The following is a 26,348-nucleotide window of genomic DNA, read 5'->3' on the forward strand; positions in this document are numbered from 1 at the left end:
AAAGTGAATCTCCCACAAGGGAAGGTCCATGGAGATGATGTTTTTGACCTATAGTAACAAAATAGCAACCCAGAGGCAAACTTTTTCCATGTTCCTCCTTGTATCTGAGTATTATCTCCTCTACAATAAGACTTCACATAAAACTGACATTTAGGGGCTGATTCACTAAGGGTCGAATATCGAGGGTTAATTAACCCTAGATATTCGACTGGGAATTGAAATCCTTCGACTTCGAATATAATTCCTTCGATCGAATGATTAAATCCTTCTAATCGAACGATTCGAAGGATTTAAATCCAACGATCGAAGGAATATCCTTCAATCAAAAAAAGTTAGCCAAGCCTATGGGGACCTTCCCCATAGGCTAACATTGACTTCGGTAGCTTTTGGATGGCGAACTAGGGGGTCAAAGTTTTTTTTAAAGAGACAGTACTTCGACTATCGAATGGTCGAATAGTGGAACGATTTTTACTTCGAATCCTTCGATTCGTAGTCGAAGGTCGAAGTAGCCCATTCGATGGTCGATGGTAGCCCAAAAAAACCTTCAAAATTCAAAGTTTTTTTCCTTCGAATCCTTCACTCGAAGTTAGTGAATCGGCCCCTTAAAGTAGGACTAGAAGCCTTAAAAATAACTAATGGACAATCCAAGAGGTACAGCATATCCAGTGAAGATCAATGTTTCCCAAAGTTGTTCCTAGAGCTCTCAAGCTCTCAAGCCCTTTTCCTGAGGCCAGTGACTTTGCACATGCTCAGTAGCTCTTGGCTGATTCTGCCCAAATGAACAAAGTAGGCCTCAAGCCAGGTCTCAGCAATCTGCAAGCTCATCAAAGTAGTGAAGATGTCCCATAAAGTCCCTCAACCACATAAGATAACTAGTATAAAGACTATAATGTGTGTGTGTGTGTGTGTGTGTGTGTATGTATATATATATATATATATATATATATATATATATATATATATATATATATATATATATATATATATAAAATGTGGAGGCAATGTCCATAGGAATCAATGGTGACACTGAAAATATGGGACAACAGTGTCCTGATTTTGGCCTTGGTCCTCCAATATAAATGTTTCCTTCAACCAATAACTCAAGGCAGACAGAAAATCCATGTGCAAAGTCTTCCAATTAGCCTCTCTATGAGAAGGACCTATTGCCCCCAAGGTCAGGGTGTTTGGCAGTGTCTCCTGAGCAAATCTTTCCTTATTTTATTTCCAGCTTTAAATACGCATGGATGGCCAATGGTTTTCCAGACGTTTAGTCAATCGCTATTAAGTTATTGCCTGTGTTTTCTGTTCTTGTAACAATCAATGAGTTGAGGAATTCTCATGTAGAATATTATTTTGCTGTTGTGTCTTTGCTTTGGAATATTCATTTTCATCTACAAAGTCAATAATCAAAGTGAGTCAACAATTCCGCAGATCCATAAATAGCGACATAAATACACAATAGGAGCAGCTTCACTCATTTGGCTCTATAGCAAATCCGACGAGGTTATACAGGGAACTTTGAGTATCATTCTTGTATTATACGGGATAATGTACCCCCTATTGTAAATGATAAGGATATTAGAAGTCACTGAGGGGTTGTTCTGTGACCATATAAAGACACAAGGCTGCAGGCTGAGTTATACAGGGAACTCTGAGTATCACTCATGTATCATAAAGGATAATGTACCCCCTACTGTAAATGATAAGGATATTAGAAGTCACTGAGGGGTTGTTCTGTGACCATATAAAGGCACAAGGCTGCAGGCTGAGTTATACAGGGAACTCTGAGTATCACTCATGTATTATAAGGGATAATGTACCCCCTATTGTAAATGATAAGGATATTAGAAGTCACTGAGGGGTTGTTCTGTGACCATATAAAGACACAAGGCTGCAGGCTGAGTTATACAGGGAACTCTGAGTATCACTCATGTATTATAAGGGATAATGTACCCCCTACTGTAAATGATAAGGATATTAGAAGTCACTGAGGGGTTGTTCTGTGACCATATAAAGGCACAAGGCTGCAGGCTGAGTTATACAGGGAACTCTGAGTATCACTCATGTATTATAAGGGATATTGTACCCCTACTGTAAATGATAAGGATATTAGAAGTCACTGAGGGGTTGTTCTGTGACCATATAAAGGCACATACGGTACAACCCTTCCCTCTCCAAAGCAAGTGTTATAAACTTAATTAGGATGCAAAAGAATTAGCCAGTAAGAATATTTGCTATGTTAGGTGTATTGCAGATACAGAGATTAACAGTCAGTTTAGGCTTGCTAAAATGATATCTCAATCAAACATCAGAAGAACAGATATGGTGAATTTTATGTACTTGGGATGTGCAACTTCCTTAAAACTGGCTCTCTCATGCCCCCTAGCGGTCCGAAGTAGGCATGTAAAAACTTAATTAGAGAGGCAGAAGGTTTATTCAATGAAAATCATTTCTACATGGAGTTCTGAAAGAGTATATTTTAGTAAGGTCATATAAGGTTTAGTAAGGATACTCAGAGTTCCCTGTATAACTCAGCCTGCAGCCTTGTGCCTTTATATGGTCACAGAACAACCCCCCAGTGACTTCTAATATCCTTATCATTTACAGTAGGGGGAACATTATCCCTTATAATACATGAGTGATACTCAGAGTTCCCTGTATAACTCAGCCTGCAGCCTTGTGTCTTTATATGGTCACAGAACCCCTCAGTGACTTCTAATATCCTTATCATTTACAGTAGGGGGTACATTATCCCTTATAATACATGAGTGATACTCAGAGTTCCCTGTATAACTCAGCCTGCAGCCTTGTGCCTTTATATGGTCACAGAACAACCCCCCAGTGACTTCTAATATCCTTATCATTTACAGTAGGGGGTACATTATCCCTTATAATACATGAGTGATACTCAGAGTTCCCTGTATAACTCAGCCTGCAGCCTTGTGCCTTTATATGGTCACAGAACAACCCCTCAGTGACTTCTAATATCCTTATCATTACAGTAGGGGGTACATTATCCCTTATAATACATGAGTGATACTCAGAGTTCCCTGTATAACTCAGCCTGCAGCCTTGTGCCTTTATATGGTCACAGAACAACCCCTCAGTCACTTCTAATATCCTTATCATTTACAGTAGGGGGTACATTATCCCTTATAATACATGAGTGATACTCAGAGTTCCCTGTATAACTCAGCCTGCAGAACCCCTCAGTGACTTCTTATATCCTTATCATTTACCATACCCCATTCTGTCCTAGATCAGTTCCCATAATTTATTTGTAGTATCTAAAGTCTGATGAAAGCATTGAATACTGCAAAGTGATTCCCAGTCCCATCGGGGCAGAAATATCACAAGAAACTGACATTGTACAACATTCAGAGAGAACATAAAATAATACATTAAACCTACTGTTTTACACTTTTATATTCGACAGCACAATAAAATATAACACAGTATCACATTGGTGCTTATGGGCAAATTTGCCTCAGTCTGGCCAATCAGAACTTAGCTTGATAAGTCTACTGTAGGCAAAACAATGAATGCTGACTGGTGGTATGGGTAACAAAAATGGGGTAAATTCCCCAGTATTCGCTTGTATTATTGAAATGAATAACTTTATATAAAGAAGTTTCATTCTGGGAAGAGCAGCAGTTGTTGATGGCCCATAGAAGGTTACAGTGGACACACAATTTAAGGCAACTTCCTTGAATTGGAGGGACAAGATGTACCACCTATTGGACCATTTTGGAGCAACTCCCCGAATCTCAAGTTAAACCAAAGAATAGTTGGCACTTATACACCCTCTGCTGGAAGTTTGACTGCAAACAGACCCCACTCAGTGGACACATTGAGGATTCTTCAATAGGTAGTGGCAACAAAACACTCAACAAGAGGGTCAGAGGGTCAGTCTCAGCACTTTATTGGGAACTCTAAGCAAACACATTTGCAGACACGTTCGACCAAGAGGGAAGCAAATACACTTGCGAATAACACAACAACTTTAGCTCCTTCATACGTGAACCCCGATTTCATGGATAGAATTCGTGTGGCTCTATTCACAGTGGGTAATGTCTAACAAACATTCCTTCCAGGTACCTCTAGAACAGGGATTGTCACTTTATTATGACTATCCTGAAGACCCACCCAATGGAGGCCCATTTTTAGATCCCAACCTAGTTAAGAATCCCTGTTCTACAAGTTATAAATAAATAGCATAAAACACCACTAAATACCTTGTGCTTCATCCAAAGTCTTGCTCTGTCCAAAACATATTTGGCAGTATCAATAAATCTGATGTCCCATTAAAATGGCACCATACCCCTGTGTTCAACATGAGTGCAATGAACAGGGTTTGTGTTTTTGCCTGTGATTTTAATCACAAAAATGATATGTAAACAGGGAAAATTAAGTTCCTCCATGTTTGGTCCTTGTGAGGCTGAAGATTAGATTACAGGGGAACAGAAAACACCCCTGCATAATGAACTTCTACTAACAAAATAGTCACAACAAAAGATGAAGGCAGAGATTGTATACTGGTAATTTTATCATCTGCCTTGCCAGGGCCGGAACTAGAGGTAGCCAGAAGAGGCACGGCCTAGGGAGCAAAGTTGAACGGGTGCCAGGCATGGTACCTCTTCTGCCGGATTCCCCCTAGTCCGGACTCTTGTGGTCCTACTGGCAGCAGCAATTCAATCCGCTTGTGCTCCACCATGCATGTGTACACGTGCATGGATGCATCTGCAGCGCGCTGGCTTGATCATGTGCATGTGCGCGCGCGCTTGTTCGTTGTTGCTTAGGGCGACCAGCCGCCATGGCCCGGCACTGTGCCTTACAAGGACCAAACATGGAGGAGCTTCAAATACCCACTTGCTAAAACATGGAATTCTCATGATTGAAACATAAGGCAAAGTTTGTTCAACTCAAGCTCTATTCATTGCTTTTATGGGGGGCATACTGCCACTTTAACAGAAAAAAAACATACTTACAAGACTCCCCCCTTTGTAATTCTATTTTTTACCATGTTTGTGCAAGGAGGGGCCAAACATTCATAAATACACAAAAGCGGAAGATGCAGAACTACTATGAGCAGGGACTTTTCTTTGTAGACGTTTCACAGCCTGCAGAAATCTTGAACAGAAAAAAAATGTGCACTCCCCTTAGGAAAAAAAAAAAGCCGTTATCACATGCAAAATATAGCAGAAAAAGTCTATATTTAAGACATGGGGGTGGATTGCGTGTGTGTTTATGGATTTATAGAAATAAAAGTGTAAACAAAATTGATTGACGTTCATAATGGAGCAGCCATTTTTAAAAACAGGTGCAAAGGAGCTCAGATATGTTTAAAACGAGAAATGTTTAAAACGACAAAAATGCAGAAAAACAACTGAGGGCTTTTTTTTTATAATTTTTACATTTTGTATCTATTCTGATTTTCATTGGTTGATTCCTAATGTTTGCATTGGTTTCCCTTGAAGACTAAGGGTTTTAAACCGGAGAGTGCTAAATACCGATCTTTATATAGCTGCACCCTGCCTTCGAAAATAACTGATCCATGAACATTTGATTCCTACAGCTAAATCCGGCGCACACACACACACACACAAAAAAAACAAATTGTCAGCAACATCTTAAACTTAGAACAAATAGCCAAAGAGTAAAATGGATCTAGGGTCTCTCTGAAGATAAGTTTTTATCTGCGTTTAATGGTTCCATTTATGGAGCGCCTAACACATACGTACTCGTATCTTAAGAAAAAAGAAAAGGTATATTTTTCTCTCGAGTGCTCGAATTCACAGGTTACAAAAAAGAAAATTCCTTGTGTATTGTCAGTGATGTAGGTCAACCTAACTCAATGTTTCTCTTTCCAAACAAAACCAACTTAGCATCTGAGCGCGGTGGGAGGTCTCATCGATTCGATACAACAAGCGAATAAGGAGCGGTGAAGATTAAATCGGTTGTTGATGACTTGCCGCTGCTTCATCGCCCGTCATGTAGATTTTGACATCATCACGCGTGGTCTAGCCGAAAGGCTGCTCGTGAGAACCCATGGCTGCCATTCAATATTTTCCTGGACAGGCAAAATTTAAAAGGAAGAATGTATGATATGGATGCAACTGAACTCAAATTCATTTATAACGAGGTGAACATTGGAAATAAACCAATACATAACAGGTCTGATATTTGATATTTGAAAGGGGAGCTTAAACATAGAGAATCCAATCCACAAGTACCGAATGAAGGTCTCCATGGTCATAACGCGGCAACTATATGGCAAACAAAGTACATGGACTACTGAGGTGATGGCATCTCCTTAGTAATAAGTTAGTGAAATGTAAGCAGTTTGTTTAAAAGTGGTTTGGAGAATTTGGAGAATTTAGGATGGAAAACCAAACTGGACATATGGGGTCAGTGTCGGACTGGCCCACCAGATACCAGGAAAACTCCCGGTGGGCCCAAGTCTCGGTGTGCCCTCCTGCTTCTAACTATTTGGCCTATTTCATTGTCATTACCTACTTCTGAATGGGAACAAAGACGCTAAATATATAAAATTATAGATTATTGAATAGAAAGAAAAGTCACTTGGAGAGTAGAGGTTGGGTGCAGAGAGGAAGAGGAGAAATAGTATGGAGAGTGGGCCCATGGTCTAAGGTTTTCTGGTGGCCCCTGGCATCCCAGTCTGACACTGTATGGGGTACAGTGTCCAACCAACAGAGACAGACAAGTGTAGGGGACCTAAGAACATGAAATCATTGCTATCTACAAGATCCCAATAATTTCTTATGCAAACAACAAGTTCTCCATAGTCATAAGTCAGTAGATACAAGTCAGACAAAGGGCACAGACTAATGAGTTGATGACTTCTCTCTAAAGATCTTCCTTTAAGAAATTAGCTGGTATAATTTAAACAATTGGTTTATAAGTAGTGCCACAGGAGCATTTAGGATACAGAATGAATCTGTAGCTATGGAGTAGGAGTCCAACCATCACAGGCAGATGTTGGTTGGTTATCATTGGTGTCTACAAAGATCTCAATAATCCCTTATGAAACCAACAAGGTCTCCATGGTCATCCATAAGGCAGTATTTGTTCAGCTAATAAAGTACATGGACCATTGAGGTGATTACAACCCCTTAGGAACTAGCTGCTACAAGTTAAACTATTTTCTTTTTTAAAGTGGTGCTCCCATTGAGGTATGGGGTAGGGTGTTCAACCAACAGAGTGTAACAACCAAGTGTAAGGCTCCAAAGAACTAGAAATAGCCTCAGTGGTCACAAGATCTTAAGAAACATTTATAGAATCAGCAAGGTTTCCATGGTCAGAAAGCAGTAGATGCAAGTCAAAGTGGATGGACTATTGAGGTGGTGGCTGCCCTCTAAGCATATTCCCTGACAAAGGCATGCTTGTTTATCCAATCAAATTAAAAAAAAAACCTTTGAAATAAATGGAACAAATACTTACAGCTTAACTTCATGTCAGTAAATGTACAAATAAGATGGATAATCCAATATTCAATAAAATTACCATACAGATCATGATTGTATCAGGTCTCTGGAATAAAAAGAAAGAGCAAATTAATTTCAAAGGCACCCCTTAACTTTCATTATACATTGGCACTGGTGAGCCATCATCAAACGTTTAGGAGAAGGAATTCAAGAGGAACATTACAAAAACCTATTGTGGTTGGCCTGTCCCACCCATACAAAAGTACCAATAAATTCTTAGGAGACCAAGGCATCAGTGGGTGCTGTGTCCACCCAGGTTTGCTCTTTTGTATATACGATGACTATTCTCTCTTTCTGTGTGAAGAAGAGATATGGGAAAAGACAAAAACAGAAGAAGATTCGATGTAATGACCAAAAGAATTCTCATGGGCAAGTTTTTCCATGTAATATACCTATTCTACAATTTACCCCATGATGGGGGACATTATATTCAAATTCTGCTGCCATACAAATAAGTCTATGGAGAGTTTGAGACGTATCGAGGCTATAAATTCTCCAGAAGGTCTACAGTCAGCCTGCTTACTTGAACAGCCCTGGTCTACCCTTATGTTTGTCACACCAGTGGACCACTTACAAAAGAGGACATGTTTGTAAATGAAACTGGATGTGTAATAAATACTGAGCTACACAAACAATGAAGACGAGAAGCCTCACCTCTTCGATCTCCTCCTCTACATTTGTAACCGCTGCAACCTGGACTCCCTTTTTAACCAGACTTTTGGTTTCAGCCTTCAGTGATACCTTAGACTCAGGCTTTGCCATTGACTTTGGTTCAGGTTTTTGTGGGGTGGTTTTTGGTGCTGCCTTTGTCTCTGGTTTTGGCACATTAGGTTTTGGTGTAGCCTTTTGTTCTGCTTTCTGTGTCGCCTTAGGCTCAGGTTTTTGGACTGCTTTAGGCTCAGGCTTCTGGACTGACTTGGTCTCGTAAATATCACTTTTAGAGTCAGACGTGGAGAAGGTCTTCGATTGTGTCTTCTCTTCTCTTCCCTCTGACTTGTGCTCATCATTTGGCTTTAGCTGAGACTCTCTGCCGATCTCTGATCTCCTGGGGACTGTTTTTGCTTTTGTATCTTGGTCTTTTGAGGAAGATGGTACAACATCCTTCACTTGTTCTTTTATATCTGGGGTTCCAGTTTCAGGAGTTGCTTTTGGCGATGGGAATGCTTGCTCCTCATAATCCAGTGGAGGAGTCACTGGGGAGGTCCGAACAGCATAGCTATGATAGCCCTTATGGAACTCAATATCAGCATCAGACAATTTGTTTTCTAATTTGTTCATCAATTTCTTATGGTTTCCTTGCACTGGTATGTTGGAAGGGGTGATGGATCTACTTCCTGCACGGTTCTGATCTCCATTCCAGTTGCTGGGGCTCAGTCCCTTCTCTTTCTTGGAACTTTGTTTAGGCTTTTTGGCATCTGGAGGGGATTCCGCAGAGGTAGGTGAAGGGGTCCGCATTGGGGAGACTTCACGTTTTGAGGTCTGCTTCACATGAAGCAGGGGACTTTCTGAAGGAGTTGCTTGTGGTGCTTGATTGGCTGGAACTGTTGACTCTTTGTGATCCATTTGTTCTGCATTTTCTATAATTTCCTGAAGCAGCTTTCTCTTGATGTATTCTGGCCCTGATTAAAATACAAAACTATTAATATGTCATATACTTATAAATATTTCATAATAATCCTATGAATGAAATCTTGTTTTGGTCAACATTTCTAAAACCAGTGTGTTGCAAGATATTATATCAAGATATGAAATTATATTATTAAATGCATCCAGCAATAGCTTATATTACATTACATTACAGAGTCATAAAACAGGACAGGACTCTGGCTTTCAATGGGGATCAGATAGGATCTGTGCAGCCAGTGGGACAGAATGCTCTGTTATACAGATAGCTAGAATCTCAGCTGCCATAAAGCAGGACAGGACTGCTGCTTACAATGGGGATCAGATAGGATCTGTGCAGCCACTGGGACAGAATGTTCTGTTATACAGATAGCTAGAATCTCAGCCATAAAGCAGGACAGGACTGCTGCTTACAATGGGGATCAGATAGGATCTGTGCAGACGCTGGGACAGTATGCTCTGTTATACAGATAGCTAGAATCTCAGCTGCCATAAAGCAGGACAGGACTGTTGCTTACAATGGGGATCAGATAGGATCTGTGCAGCCACTGGGACAGAATGCTCTGTTATACAGATAGCTAGAATCTCAGCTGCCATAAAGCAGGACAGGACTGCTGCATACAATGGGGATCAGATAGGATCTGTGCAGCCACTGGGACAGAATGTTCTGTTATACAGATAGCTAGAATCTCAGTTGCCATAAAGCAGGACAGGACTGCTGCTTACAATGGGGATCAGATAGGATCTGTGCAGCCACTGGGACAGAATGTTCTGTTATACAGATAGCTAGAATCTCAGCTGCCATAAAGCAGGACAGGACTGCTGCTTACAATGGGGATCAGATAGGATCTGTGCAGCCACTGGGACAGAATGCTCTGTTATACAGATAGCTAGAATCTCAGCTGCCATAAAGCAGGACAGGACTGCTGCTTACAATGGGGATCAGATAGGATCTGTGCAGCCACTGGGACAGAATGTTCTGTTATACAGATAGCTAGAATCTCAGCTGCCATAAAGCAGGACAGGACTGTTGCTTACATTGGGGATCAGATAGGATCTGTGCAGCCACTGGGACAGAATAATATAAAAACTGTATTTTTTTACAACAATCTTCTTCCCAACATCATCAAAAGTTTCTAGATTATGTATAAAAACTAAACAAAACGTGGGGGAAAAACTTCCAACGGCGGAAACACAACAGGCTAAATGATAAGGCTGGGATTACAATACCGGTATATCATCTTAATTACGGTTTCACTTGTTCATCAGTGATGAAGATGTGACAAACAGTATTGTGTGGTGTAGGCGTCAACTTCAAGTCTTGATGAGACGGCTGAAAAGCCAGCGATTCCTGTGCAGTAAATGCAGGTTATACTCCCATTTATTGTGTCACTTTGCTATTCTCTTCCTTGCTGAGTTTCCTTAGGATTGCGCGGCTATTGCTTTATCTTATAACAACATACACATTATATAACTGCGGGGGAAATGGAAATGATCATGTTCTTTGCTGCTGCTGACAAAATTATAGCTGTGAGCGAGATCAGTGGCAGAAAAAGCAAGTAAAGCTGAATGTGCCGAGGCATCTCAGGTGAAAGAGAAGCAGGAGAGAAATTTGGGCTGAAAAAACTCCTTTTTTGCCTTATTCTGTGTTGACTGCAAACTTCTCCCTCAACATAATTGCTTAAAGGGGAAGTAAAGTGTAAAATAGAATAAGGCTAGAAATGCTGTATTTTGTATACTAAACATAAACATGAACTTACTGCACCACAAGCCTAATCAAACAAATGATTTATGCTTTCAAAGTTGGCTACAGGGGGTCACCATCTTGTAACTTTGTTATACATCTTTGCAAGACTAAGACTGTGCACATGCTCAGTGTGGTCTGGGCTGCTTAGGGATCGTCATAAATGATCAAAACAGCACAAGTCAAATAATATCTGCCAGAAGCCGATACAGCAAGACTGATTAATAATCAGAATATACAGACTGCACTGGGTCCTGTGTTGTCATGTAATCTAATGTGGATTTTATAGTTTTTGTATTGTTTAATATAAACTTTCTCCAACTCTGCAGAACCAGTGGCTGCAGCAAAATAATCCTCCAAATAGAATCCCAGTTTATCTGTTTAAATCTGGCTCCATGATCTTTGTCCCTGCAGCTGGAGTTGGAAACAGTAAAGGGGATGTAAAGGCAAAAATAAAATCCAATACAAATCTCTACACAGTCGCCGACTGCTCTACAGGGAAACAAACAAAGCTGCTTGAGTTCTGCATGGCTGGGAAGTAAGGCGGGGGCTCCCCCTGCTGTTCATAAGTATCTTATCTGGCAAACAGTATAGATAATTATCACTTTGTATTCATAAATCAGACCTCACACTTTAAAGGTCGTTGCACACAGAGAGATTAGTGGCCAAGTGTAGCCCACAGTAGCCGAAGATTTTTCGCTTGGCCACTAATCTCCCCGTGTGCCACCACCCTGAAAGGATTTTGTCCTAAAACTATGCCTGTCCTTGAGTTAATTGGCTTAGTACCTGAAAAATAATGTATTTTTAAAACACCGATACAGCCCCTCTTCTTCGAGGGAGTAGATTTAATTGTTTTACAGGTAGAGGAAAAAGTCTACAATAATCATATTCTCTTGTTTGATTTCTTATCTTCTGATGCAGAAAGAAATGATTGGGCTAATGTCACATTGGGCAGAGACAGAGATAATGAGCTCTGTATAAACAACCACACTTTGTTGTGACTGTTTTGACTTACAGATGAGCAGGTGTCCATTATGCAGGGGGTTATCTGTGCACTAGGAATCTGGGAATCTGCATCTGGGAATCTTCCTCACAAGGACCAAACATGGACAGGAGGGTAGGACTAGGCTAGAAGAACAGGGGTAGTGATGGGCGAATTTGTCCCATCTCACTAAAGAAATTTTTGTTCCGTTTAAATTTTGGACACACGTCGGAGAAGTCGTTCGCGCATCAACATTATTCGGACGTCCATTGACTTTAAAGTAGGGATGCACCGAATCCACTTTTTTGGATTCGGCCGAACCCCCGAATCCTTCACGAAAGATTCGGCCGAATACCGAACCGAATCCGAACCCTAATTTGCATATGCAAATTAGGAGTGGGAAGGGGAAAACATTTTTTACTTCCTTGTTTTCTGACAAAAAGTCACGCAATTTCTCTCCCTGCCCCTAATTTGCATATGCAAATTAGGATTCGGATTCGGTTCGGCCAGGCAGAAGGATTAGGCCGAATCCGAATCCTGCTGAAAAAGGCCGAATCCTGGCCGAACCCCGAACCGAATCCTGGATTCGGTGCATCCCTACTTTAAAGCTGGCATCAAAATCGATGTGGGCATCAAAATTCACGAAACGCCTTGAACCTCTCTATCCTAACCCAGGAGGATCATTATAAAATACATTATAAAGTCCTACCAGGGCCACAGTCTTTACATACCATAATAACATGTTGTGTTGGTGCAGCTTCAGCAAAATTCAAATAATGTAGCTCATTGGGGCAACAAACCTGGTTGGTAGAAGTCTGGAGACAGCTCCCTCGCCATGGTTCTTGCTATACTGGACTCATTATTGGCTGCTTGTGCCGCCTGCTCCGCTCCCTCAGCCTTGGCTTTAGCGTGAGTGGTCCTGCGGGAAAGACAACATTCAGTTATATCCTCAAATATTTTACAAACTTAAAACTCAAGGTCCCTAGATGTTTTTGGAATCATGGTCCCCTTTAGAGTCCAAGATCCAAGATTCAGATTCAAGACTCAGAACAAGGTTATAATGAGCTTATAGGGCACCTGTTGGGCAAAAATATTATCCCCAACCAAAGGTGCCAGCTAATAGAATCATTTGGTTGAGGATTATATTTTTGATCAACAGATGCCCTTTAATGAGTCTTAACAGTTAATCCTACTATAGTTCCAGGGATATCCTCAAGAATAAGTAACTCTAAACTCTTGGGTGACCCAAGGGTCTACTGGAAGAGCTAACCTCTAGCGCCCCACCACCACTATTGACTGGTGACCACTCAGCTTTTGCCGATGTCCTGATGGGCCAGTACAATAGTGAAACCGATGATTTATTTGCAGAAGAAAAGTGGACCCATCATTTCTCCTTTGCAAATTGAACATGCGCCATTGTCTACGGACTTGCACCAATCAGGTATAAGAGTTGTCCCCCCTGTCCCTTAGATTCACTGATGGATTTTGCAGCAAGAGCCTAGCAGGAGGCTTTAAAAAAAAAAGGGGATTTATATATATATATATATATATATATATATATATATATATATATATATATATATATATACAGTATATATTGGGCCACCCCTTAAAAATTCCACATAAAACAAAGAAAAGAAACTAAAATGATCCATTCTAAATCCATATTTTTCTTGACCTGAGAAGATTCATGGGCAGAGCCTGGGGGCAAGAATGTCCGTGACAGGAGAAGGGAGATTTTATTTAAACCACACCGGGTTCTGTTACTGACCCTGAACGCTAATCTTGCTAAATTGTTGTAAATGGATCCTGGAAAAGTTTAGAATAAGATTCCTGACATTGCAAGACCAGGCGAAGAAGTGACAGATCACCCTGGGAATAGCCTCCAACTGCCTTTAATATGGATAATGTTTTCATGTAAAAGGTTCTATCTCCTGCCTCCTCTGTGTAACTTACAACTAATTGTATTGAACCTACTGCAATGTCATTGAACATGGACCCAAGCTTAACTGATGCAGAAGAGAAACACATTTCTCTCAACAGATTAAAGAGTGTTGGACTGGACCACTTGGACCCACCACAGAACCACCCAAGGCCCCCATCTAAATGATTAAATGTACTTTCCATGAACCATATACATTTATCTTGTATAAATATGTATTACGTATTAGCGTATGGCGTTTACCTTGACTAGTTCCCAGTACAGCAGTGGTTCCAAAACAGTGGGGATGTTGGGGTGTAACTTTAGTAGTGTGACTGTTACCCCAATGTTTCTATATATCTGTAACCTTGTTATGAGCTAAGGGGGCCCAGTCTGAAGGCCAGTTAGGGGGAGATTTGGGGTGAGGGCTTATTTGTTCCCTGGGTACCCCTGGAACTATAGCAGGGTGACTGTTACCCCAATGTTTCTATATATCTGTAACCTTGTTATGAGCTAAGGGGGCCCAGCCTGAAGGCCAGTTAGGGTGAGATTTGGAGTGAGTGTTTATTTGTACCCTGGGTACCCCTGGAACTATAGCAGGGTGACTGTTACCCCAATGTTTCTATATATCTGTAACCTTGTTATGAGCTAAGGGGCCCAGTCTGAAGGCCAGTTAAGGGGAGATTTGGGGTGAGTGTTTATTTGTACCCTGGGTACCCCTGGAACTATAGCAGGATGACACCCCAATGTTTCTATATATCTGTAACCTTGTTATGAGCTAAGGGGGCCCAGCCTGAAGGTCAGTTAGGGGGAGATTTGGGGTGAGTGTTTATTTGTGCCCTGGGTACCCCTGGAACTATAGCAGGATGACTGTTACCCCAATGTTTCTATATATCTGTAACCTTGTTATGAGCTAAGGGGGCCCAGTCTGAAGGCCAGTTAAGGGGAGATTTGGGGTGAGTGTTTATTTGTACCCTGGGTACCCCTGGAACTATAGCAGGGTGACACCCCAATGTTTCTATATATCTGTAACCTTGTTATGAGTTAAGGGGGCCCAGTCTGAGGGCCAGTTAGGGGGAGATTTGGGGTGAGTGCTTATTTGTGCCCTGGGTACCCCTGGAACTATAGCAGGGTGACTGTTACCCCAATGTTTCTATATATCTGTAACCTTGTTATGAGCTAAGGGGGTCCAGTCTGAAGGCCAGTTAGGGAGAGATTTGAGCTAAGAGGACCCTCACCAGACCAGGCCTGGATTTCCCACTTCAGCGCCCCTGTGTACATATCCAAGGGATAATTAATTTAGATGTAGATTCTTTATTGAGAGTGCATTGTCAGATAGGAAGATTGGCAGTTAAAGCAAGAAATGAATCCTTTTCCCTTTTAAAAGCTTTTGCTTCCACAGCGTCTGTAAAACGACTTTCTGCTATAAGACATAGAACAGCCTCCAGAATAATTGGGTATCGCTTCTGTCCCTGTATAAAGTGACGTATACGTATAGAGACGGTGCCGCACACACTCAAGTTAGTGCAGTCCTTTTAAATTTAACGAGGGCAGTAAAATGCAGCCATTTGAGCGACTATGGAAATATCAGCAGCTGTCGCTCAGCCTTCCAGATGGACAGAACTGACTGAAGGACAATGCAGAAATCTGCTGAGGTGAGAGCATCGAGTTTCGGCTGAAATATTTAGGTGCCTCGGGGCTGTTGCTGGACTTCATGTTGACTAGTGACATTCCTGAAATACTGAAACCGTAGCCTCATCCTTAAATAACCCTCTTGGGCTGTTATGAACTTTTAGTATGTTATAGAATGGCTAATTCTAAGCAACTTTTCAATTGGCCTTCATTTTTTTTTCTATTTTTGTAGATTTTGAATTATTTGCCTTCTTCTGAAGACTCTTTCCAGCTTTCAAATGGAGGGGTCGCTGACCCCATCTAAAAAGAAAATGCTCTATAAGGCTACATATGTATTGTTATTCATATTCCAGTCTCTTATTCAAATCAGTGCATGGTTGCTAGGGTCGTTTGGACCCTAGCAACCAGATTGCGGAAATTGCAAACTGCTGAATTAAAAAAGGAATCTATTCGATCAAGATGAACCAGTGTATTAGGGAAAGTGTTCCCATAGAGAAGAGATTTCAGTTTTATTGTTAATTGTTCTTTGTTTAATTTTCCCTTCTTTCAGATTGTTAAAGGGGTGGTTCATTTTTCAGTTAACTTTTAGTCTGTTATAGCATGAGCCGTTCAGAGCAACGTTCCATCTGGTCTTCATTTTCTACTAGTCATAGTTATTGAATTGTTTGCCTTTTCTTATGACTCTTTCCACGTTTCAAATGGGAGGGATGGGTCACTGACCCCGGCATTTTTTACATTTTATTACTTATCTTTCTATTCTGCTCTCTCCTATCCGTATTCCAGTTTCTCATTTGTAGGTCTGCTTGGTTGCTAGGGTATGTTGGACCCTAACAACCAGTTGGCTGCTGAAATTCCAAATTGGAGAACTGCTGGACAAAAGGTTAAATAACTCAAAAACTTTTAGCACCCGTTACCTCTTCCACACTTGCTCCTAACCCTTTAGTGCCCAGTAGGTAACGTAACTAAGTGGTGTCGGGCCTGGGTGCAGGCGGACCCCCCACCCTCCGGAAGAAATCTTCATGGCGGATACGCTGGCTTGCAAAGTGCTAGTGGGCGGGCCCTGCACCCCTGCTAGCTCCGCCATTGTGGTATATTTATCAAAGAGTGAAGTTAACGATTGCCATAGTCCGCTAGAATGAAATTCCACTACTCTCCATTCATTTCTATATTTACTATATACCAGTTTGTTAAGATTCTTTAATAGATCACCTAATATGATATAAACTCTCTATTGCTTAAATATTTAGGGATGCACCGAATCCACTATTTTGGATTAGGCCGAACACCCGAATCCTGTTCGGCCGGGCAGAAAGATTCGGCCAAATACGAATCCTACTTAAAAAGGCCAAATCCCAAACCAAATCCTGGATTTGGTGCATCCCTATAAATATTCATTTTGGGGGTATCGTTTCCTTTAACGGTGCGCACATTTGGGGGAGGAGATGGGGACACTGACGGGGACGGGGACAGGGAGGGGGACGCAGACGAGAAGGGGGGTGAAGAACAGAGCCAGCCTAGGGGTGCCTAGTTTGTAAATCTAGGCCTGACTAGCCCACCAGATATCTGGGTTCTGGCTTCTGGGGACCATAAGCAGCAATTCTAATTCTTAAATTTTAGTGGGCCCTAAAAATTATTTTTCTTCCTGAAAATTCTACTTCAACCTCTGCACCCTCTACAGTAGTAACACCACCTGCTCCATCCTGGCCTCTAATCTGCTCAGCAAACCCCCAATTAACAGTTATTTTAATGAAATATTATATCAAATATAAGACACCAAGTGCAGGGCCCCTCCGAGAATAACCAACAAAGTAGACATTGTGCTTGGAAGCATTAACCACATTATATAATGCTACAGACTAATGTTCATAATCGTGTTTATAAACGGCCCAACGGCGCTCTCTAGTGGTCAGGAATAAATCTAGTTGCAGTTTGGATACCGCTTCATTACCCATATGGAACTACAGTATCCAATATGATCACTTGGGGTTCTTTAAGAGCCGAATGATTATATTAGGGATGCACCAAATCCAGGATTCGGGTCGGGATTCAGCCTTTTTTTAGCAGGATTTGGATTCGGCTGGATACTTCTGATGACTAAACCAAATCCAAATCCTAATTTGCATACGCAGGGCATATGCAAATTAGGATTCGGATTTGGTTTGGTATTTGGGCGAATCTTTAGCGAAGTATTTGGGAGTTCGGCCGAATCCAAAATAATAGATTCGGTGCATTCCCTAGATTATATAAAACTATATGAGATGGTTTTGTTGCTCTCACCTTAGAAACAATGGATAGTGTAAACCAGACTGGATAGTGTAAGCAGATGCTTCTAATTCCCATGGAAATTCCTGGGCTGGATTCTCACGCAACTGGCCAGGCAAAAAGTAGCTACCACTGGGAACTGACAGTTTGGCATGGGACTAAAGTGTTAGAGCTTCCTCTATGAGAGATAAAAGACTGAGCCACATGTGTGGGCCCAGGCAGGACAGTTGTACAGGCCAGTTGTATGCATGACCCCTGCAGCTGCCAGTCAGCAGTTGGCAGTTAGTGATCTAGTGCATTTATAAAACAGAAAACAAATACATGATTGGTGGATTGGTTATGGGTGATGGAGACCTTGATCCTGTGTCACATGTACCAAATCCAGCCAGAGGAAGTCAAGGGCAAAGGAATCCCCCCCCAAAATAGCAATGGGATCAAGTCCCTGGATCAACATTATAGTAAGAGTATTACTACCAGCAGACTTGTATTTCCTACAAAGCATTTATGTACAGATACACATTTGTACACTAGGGGGTGCCTGACTTTTGCACCAGGGGGCTCCATACAGTAACACCCTCCCTCTCTGGAACATACCCATTTATAGTGAGCCTTGTTTAAGGTTAAAGGGGAAGTAAAGTCTAAAATAGAATAAGGCTAGAAATGCTGTATTTTGTATACTAAACATAAACATGAACTTACTGTACCACAAGTCTAATCAAACAAATGATTTATGCTTTCAAAGTTGGCCACAGGGGGTCACATCTTGTAACTTTGTTATACATCTTTGCAAGACCAAGACTGTGCACATGCTCAGTGTGGTCTGGGCTGCATAGGGATCGTCATAAATGATCAAAACAGCACAAGTCAAATAATATCTGCCAGAAGCCGATACAGCAAGACTGATTAATAATCAGAATATACAGACTGCACTGGGTCCTGTGTTGTCATGTAATCTAATGTGGATTTTATAGTTTTTGTATTGTTTAATACAAACTTTCTCCAACTCTGCAGAACCAGTGGCTGCAGCAAAATAATCCTCCAAATAGAATCCCAGTTTATCTGTTTAAATCTGGCTCCATGATCTTTGTCCCTGCAGCTGGAGTTGGAAACAGTAAAGGGGATGTAAAGGCAAAAATAAAATTCAATACAAATCTCTACACAGTTACCTACTGCTCTACAGGGAAACAAACAAAGCTGCTTGAGTTCTGCATGGCTGGGAAGTAAGGCGGGGGCTCCCCCTGCTGTACATAAGTATGATTGTTTCCCTGCAGAGCAGTTAGGGACCGTCTGACAATTCCTATCCACAGCAGTAAATGAAGGGAGAATTTCACTCCATACAGTCAGGTTAATTAAAAATTATTGGAGATAGGTTTCTTTTTCATTAAAGAAAGTAAGAATGGGATTTAATTTTTTTGCCTTTACATGCCCTTTAAGCATTATGGAATCCTTTATCAGGGAACCCTTCATCCAGAAATCTCTGAATTACTAGAAGGCTGTCTCCCTTTTTTTATTTCCTTCTTCTCTGTAATAATAATAGAATGCCTTGTACTAGATCCCATGATATCCCTATTCGTTTACTGGAGGCAAAACAATTCAAATTTTTTTTTTATATAGTAGACTTAAAAGTATGGTGATCCAAATTACAGAAAGACCCCTTCTCCTGAAAATCCCAGGTCTCGGGCATTCTGGATCACAGATCCCATACCTACGGTTCTACGGAGAGGACGGTTTCGTTTATAAATGAGCGTTAGGGCAATGGCACGAGATTCCAGGGAACAACAGAGACCAATTGCAAATTGTCTAAGAATATCGCTTTCTACTTCACACGAGCAAACACATTGTGAAATATGTCTGGGACCCTGATGACTGGGATGGGTGGGTCAGAGAGAAAACTTTTCCCAGGACCAATGCCTTAAAGACCCTCTGTTTGGTTATTTTAGTAGAAAACAGATGGGTCAGGTTTATTAAAAAACTATTTTTGTTTATCTTTCATAGTTTTTTTAATGATATGCCTTTTTCTTCTGATTCTTTCCGGCTTTCAAATGGAGGGTCACGGACCCCAATCTAAAAACAAATGCTCTGTAAAGTTACAAATGTATTTTTTTTATTACTCATCTTTCTATTCAGGTCCTCTCCTATTCATATTCCAGTCTCCAGTTAAATCAGTGCCCCGTTGTTAGGATAATTTGGACCCTAGCAACCAAATGGCTGAAATTGCAAACTGGAGGGCTGCTGAATAAAAAGCTAAATAACTCAAAAACCACAAATAATAAAAAATGAAAACCAACTGCAAATTGTCTCAGAATATCCCTCTCTATATCTTTAAAGGGATACTGTAAATTTTTTCCCCCAAAATGAATCAGTTAATAGTGCTGCTCCAGCAGAATTCTGCACTGAAATCCATTTCTCAAAAGAACAAACAGATTTTTTTATATTCAATTTTGAAATCTGACATGGGGCTAGACATATTGTCAATTTCCCAGCTGTCCCAAGTCATGTGACTTGTGCTCTGATAAACTTCAATCACTCTTTACTGCTGTACTGCAAGTTGGAGTGATATCACCCCCTCCCTCCCCCCCCCCAGCAGCCAAACAAAAGAACAATGGGAAGGTAACCAGATAGCAGCTCCCTAACACAAGATAACAGCTGCCTGGTAGATCTAAGAACAACACTCAATGGTAAAAACCCATGTCCCACTGAGACACATTCAGTTACATTGAGAAGGAAAAAAAGCAGCCTGCCAGAAAGCATTTCTCTCCTAAAGTGCAGGCACAAGTCACATGACCAGGGGCAGCTGGGAAATTGACAAAATGTCTAGCCCCATGTCAGATTTCAAAATTGAATATAAAAAAATCTGTTTGCTCTTTTGAGAAATGGATTTCAGTGCAGAATTCTGCTGGAGTAGCACTATTAACTGATGCATTTTGAATTTTTTTTTTTCCCATGACAGTATCCCTTTAAGGAGAGCCCATGTGGCACACTGAAACTGACATCTCCTGAAATAACAGAGACTGTCTGAGACTGAATCTCCCTTGATATCACTTTCATGCCAGGCTCAACCTCCGGCCAAGTTCCCTATGTCCCTCCATGCTTAGCACTTCCAATCTACATTACATGTGCTGGGCTTGGCTTCTCCTGGGAAGCTGCACTGGGATATAAGTGACGTACAGAACGTTCTGCAGTCAGCACCTATTCCCTGACTAAATATGGAAATGCAGAGCAACGGTTTATCAGAGGCTGCGGGAGAATGTGACAGCTGAGGCCGCCAGTTTGCTGCTCTGATCCTGAGCTCCAGATTAAAGGAAAGGATCCTTGGGTAGAGCAACATCCCACACCTTATTCAGCAGGTATAGGCAGTGCAAGCCTTGTAGAACTTTGCTGGCAGGAGATGCTGGGATTAGCAGTTCTGTATCTATTGGAGTGTAGAGACCCCCTTCCCCTTGGTTTAGAGACGCCGCCTCCATTTTCATTTACCTTTCAAGTTATGAACCCCCCAAGTAAATATGGGAGCCCTAACTTTTGCCTTACCTTGCTTTGTTGTTTAGTGCCACCCTTTCCCCAAATTCAGCCCCGCAGCACCTTTACTTTAGTAGCAATAATAGAATTTTTCCATAGTCAGGCCCTGAGTTATACATAACCCCACTGCCCCCCCTACCCTCCTGATGTAACCCGCATATCTGTGATACCAGTTCTTAATTTTCTACACGGCACCAGGAACACATGAAAAGGCAATGGGTTTGTCCTTGACCAAACTGGTATCCCCCACCCTAGCGCTCCACAACCCCCCTTTATATTACATTCACCCCCTTATGAGTATATCTAAGTCTAGTTACCCATAGCAACCATTCATCTGGTAGAATTTACAGGTTGTGGGTAGGAATCCAGGATTCAGTTCAGGATTCGGACAGGATTCGGCCTTTTTCAGCAGGATTCGGATTCAGGCCTTAACCGAATTGTAATTTGCATATGCAAATTAGGGGAGGGGAGGGAAATCACGTGACTTTTTGTCTCAAACAAGGAAGTGAAAAATGTTTTTTCCCCTTCCGACCCCTAATTTGCCTATGCATTTTGATTGGTTCGGTATTCGGACGCATCTTTTGCAAAGGATTCAGGGGTTCGGCCGAATGCAAGATAGTGGATTCGGTGCATCTGTAGTTGTGGGTACAAGGTTGGACTGGGCCGGTGGGACACCAGGAAAAAATTCTGTGGGCCCCGGCTCTCATGGGCCCTGCGGCCCCCGACCCACCTCTGCGGCCCTGGTCGCTGCAAAAGGCTTCATTGCATGCGGAGTGGGTGTGGTTGCTGGGCTGAAAGGGGGTTGCGGCGGGGGTCCAGTGGGGGCTTTGTGGTAGGGGAGGGTGTCCCCTTAGACAGCAGCCCAGGTGGGCCCCGGGCCCCTCAGTCAGCCCCTGTGTCAGTACGAAAGCAAACATGATTGGTGGCTATGGGAAACTAGACCCATGTCTATGATGCCATTACCATTTGCCAATTTGTAATTGCTGCAGCCATTTTTAAAGGCATCTGTATCCCAAAGTGTAATTTAGGTTGTGTGGGGACTGGACGTTGCTGAGGACTGAACAATGCAGCAGCAGCCAGCACGGAAGCAAGGCATTGTGGGAATTGAAAGCTGGAAGCAAGGCATTGTGGGAATTGAAAGCTGGATTCTGCTGCATTGTTTCGACAGTCAGAACCATCAGTCAATGCAGATATTAAGCAAGGGGGGGAAAACAAGAAGGAGAAGTATTTAATATTCACATAATTTTCTTTTTAATAATAAAATCTCATTATTAGTGTGAGGCTGTCGCATGCGAGGAACAGACACCGTCAGCTGCCCGTCGGGCCTTAAATAGCATCGTTTAAATTGCCTCCTTTGTATCACTCAGCGACAGGGACATACGGAATGTCCAGAAATGGCAGGGAAGGTATTTATCATACACCCCCCTCATGCCTGAGTCAAGGAGCCAAGACAGTAGATAAGGGAAGATGGGATTGGGGGAGCTGAGTGATGCGCCGGAATAAGTATCCAGAACGCCTTGCACCTGATAACATTCCTCTGCTTCCCTTGGATTCTCACGGGTGTTATATTGCCCTTTATAAAACTACAATATCAAGTGCGAAGTATAGGGGGACATGTATGCCTGCCATACCTCTCTGCATTGCAAAGAACTGGGACTGTTCCTGCTGAATTGTGCTTAGTACAGGGGAATACCTATGCTGCCATAGTTTTATGGGATCTCTCTGTACAGAGTATGAGCAAACTTAGGGGACTGTTCCTGCTGAATTGTGCTTAGTACAGGGGAATACCTATGCTGCCATAGTTTTATGGGATCTCTCTGTACAGACTATGAGTAAACTTAGGGGACTGTTCCTGCTGAATTGTGCTTAGTACAGGGGAATACCTATGCTGCCATAGTTTTATGGGATCTCTCTGTACAGACTATGAGCAAACTTAGGGACTGTTCCTGCTGAATTGTGCTTAGTACAGGGGAATATCCATGCTGCCATAGTTTTATGGGATCTCTCTGTACAGACTATGAGCAAACTTAGGGGACTGTTCCTGCTGAATTGTGCTTAGTACAGGGGAATACCTATGCTGCCATAGTTTTATGGGATCTCTCTGTACAGACTATGAGCAAACTTAGGGACTGTTCCTGCTGAATTGTGCTTAGTACAGGGGAATACCTATGCTGCCATAGTTTTATGGGATCTCTCTGTACAGACTATGAGCAAATTTAGGGACTGTTCCTGCTGAATTGTGCTTAGTACAGGGGAATACCTATGCTGCCATAGTTTTATGGGATCTCTCTGTACAGACTATGAGCAAACTTAGGGGACTGTTCCTGCTGAATTGTGCTTAGTACAGGGGATACCTATGCTGCCATAGTTTTATGGGATCTCTCTGTACAGACTATGAGCAAACTTAGGGGGCTGTTCATGCTGAATTGTGCTTAGTACAGAGGAATACCTATGCAGCCATAGATTTATGGGATCTCTCTGTACAGACTATGAGCAAACTTAGGGGCTGTTCCTGCTGAATTGTGCTTAGTACAAGGGAAAGCTCTTGACCTGGTAAGATTCTCTTTCTATCGTGGTTCTAGGAGATCATGCTTGTGCAGTGCTTGGGGCTGCTGGGCCACTTTTCTTCCTATATTTATAACAAAATAGGAGGCAGAGGGTAAGTGATAGCCATGCTTTTGGCCAGCCTGATAGAAAGAGAAAGACAGTTGAGGCAAGTAATTTCTATGAACTGAGCCAAGACTACCATTAGAGAAGCTATGGCTAATAACAGAAAAAAACCCAAAAAACAATAATACTTACATTAGACAGTTCTATAGGCGAATCAAAAATAGACATTGATTCTTATACACTTTATTTCCTCATCATAAACTGAATTGGATTGCTGGTTTTGGTACACAAAATTCAGCTGTCAGGTCATTTAACACTGGGAAAAGCGTAAAAGAGTAAAAGTAGGTTGATCCTCCAAAGTGTTAAATGCCTTTCCGGCTTCACCCTGATTGGTCGCTTCTGAGAGCTGGAATATTAGGACTGGGCAGGAGTTACCAGCTCATTTCTCTGCCCAGATCTTGACACACCCCAGCATTCTAAGGTCTCCGAGTGCAACAGACTCACAAATGCCAAATCGCATAGTTCAAATACAGTACATGTGCTCATGATTTGTACAGCGTGAACTTATATCTGTATTTAGGGCCAAGGTGTACCACGTACTTACTGTGATGCCCTTGGAACTCCTCTTTGGTCTCAGGTTAAAGTTCTACAACAGGCCCACAGACTGTATATACCTGAGCATTATAGTAAAAGATATTTATTGTAATTTGCCTTTTTTGCTACAATTTTACACCCAAGGGGCCCCTTTCATATTGGGGTCCCGGGGCAAATGCACTTACTGCCCTACCCTTAAATCATGATGGGGGTGTCAAATTCAATTACTGTCTTTTTGTCTTTGAATTATTCTATAGATTAAAAATCCAATAAGATTCCTCTTGCAGGGCTTTCCTTAGGTTCTATAAAGGCGTATTAAGTAAATGTACTTGCAGATTATTTTTTGCAATTAACGTTATTTGGCTACATAATCATCCTAGACTCCTAGTCCATCTATATCAGATCCTGGCCAGGAGGTACAGATGCCCAAGGCCACCCATTGCTAATCCATCATCCCCCCACCATCTCCACTGCCACAGTCTACCTACAATCCATGCCTACTCATTTGCCACCTCTCACCTGCTCTCCACAACCCCTCCCTCCCAAATGCTATGAGCAGTGGTAATGCAAGGGAACCATACGAAAAACATATTTTTTGTAGTTGCACCCCCTACCAAATTGCGTCCAAGGCACACATGCCTATGCTGCCCACCCTAGTTCCTTCCCTGATCCACATGCATGACCAAATTGTATGGTCATTCATATGGATAGATTGGTTTGAAGCCATTTGGTCACATATCCCAAAACATGCCCATTAGTTCCAACCTGTCATCACATGCAAAAAAGCCTAGTTGATATGTTATGGTCTAAAGTGGGGATCCCAAACCTTTTTTACCCATGAGCCATAATCCAATGTAAAAGTGGTTGAGGAGCAACACAAGCATGAAAACTATTTCTGGGGGTGCCAAATAAGGGCTGTGACTGGTTAGTTGGTAGCCATATGGACTGGAAGCCTCTATGAAGCTCTGTTTGTTGGTACAGCTGTTTTTTTTATATAACCCAAATTTGCATCCAAACCAGGACTTCGAAAAATAGGCCCTGCTTTGAGGCCACTGGAAAAGATGTCCAAGGGGTTGGTGAGCAGCATGTTGCTCATGAGCCACTGACTGGGGATCACTGATCTAATGTCATAAGGGCAGTTTTAACACTAGTGATATCAAAAAGGAATTAAGTCTTTAGAGGTTGCTCACAGCCATCTTGGCAACACTGGGGTGGAACCTACATGAGAAATCCACCTTCCTTTGCAGAGTTGTGACTCAAGTCCACATAGAACAAATGTAGCAACCTTTCTCCTCTGATGAGCTCCCCTAGAAATGAGCTCTAGACTAGGAGTCACATTTCTACACCACTAAATGGTGCATGGAATTCACCAACAAAGATCTGGACATGCTCCTTCTGCAATTATCTTCAAATAGTCCCACCCTGTTGTAACTCCATCCATCTTCCAGAAACCTTCTGCTGACCCAACGTTCCTGTCTAATTATTGCATCTGGCTCAACCCTCTCACCTCGAAACTTCTTGGGTGACTTGTTTATGAGTCATTTAAACTCCCACTTGACAGCTCCATTCTGTCTTTCACCTTTTAAAACCAGCTAAGTTGGCATTTTCAGAAGCAGCCTGTTCCATTAGACTTGCTTAGCATGAGAAGTTCTCATAGACCAAGGTTTTGCAAGCCTCACCCCCAGTCCTATCTAAATAAGGACCACTGGGAGGTACAGGCTGTACTTGAGCAAGGTATTGAGATCCTAGGCACAGTTCCAAGATTTCAGCTTAGTACCTCCATACTCCAAGAATAACTTGGCAGTTCCTACCTTCTCTGGGATTAAACGGATCTTATTGACCTGGTTGTTGACCAGCGCATCATTACTTTCTATCCATACATCATTCAGAATGGCAGACCCATGGCTCTAAGCTCAGACAATCAAACACAGAAATGGTAAACAGCAAGTTTCAGAAATC

At 42.0% G+C, this 26,348-nt stretch overlaps 1 protein-coding gene across 1 annotated transcript in view; it reads right to left on the minus strand.

Moving 5' to 3' along the window:
• Nucleotides 1-3,898: 3,898 nt before the first annotated feature.
• LOC108702575 (junctophilin-2) overlaps nt 3,899-26,348 on the minus strand; it is a 33,310-nt gene continuing 10,860 nt past the window's right edge. Inside the window, exons 3-6 of the mRNA XM_018238128.2 lie at nt 12,655-12,773; nt 8,160-9,124; nt 7,462-7,551; nt 3,899-6,070 (exon numbers count right to left, since the gene is read on the minus strand). Coding sequence (XP_018093617.1) covers nt 7,471-7,551; nt 8,160-9,124; nt 12,655-12,773 — 1,165 coding nt within the window. The 3' untranslated portion in view covers nt 3,899-6,070; nt 7,462-7,470. The remainder of the gene's footprint in view (nt 6,071-7,461; nt 7,552-8,159; nt 9,125-12,654; nt 12,774-26,348) is intronic.

The sequence above is a fragment of the Xenopus laevis genome, chromosome 9_10S (assembly GCF_017654675.1).
Source record: "Xenopus laevis strain J_2021 chromosome 9_10S, Xenopus_laevis_v10.1, whole genome shotgun sequence".
Lineage (NCBI taxonomy): Eukaryota > Metazoa > Chordata > Amphibia > Anura > Pipidae > Xenopus > Xenopus laevis.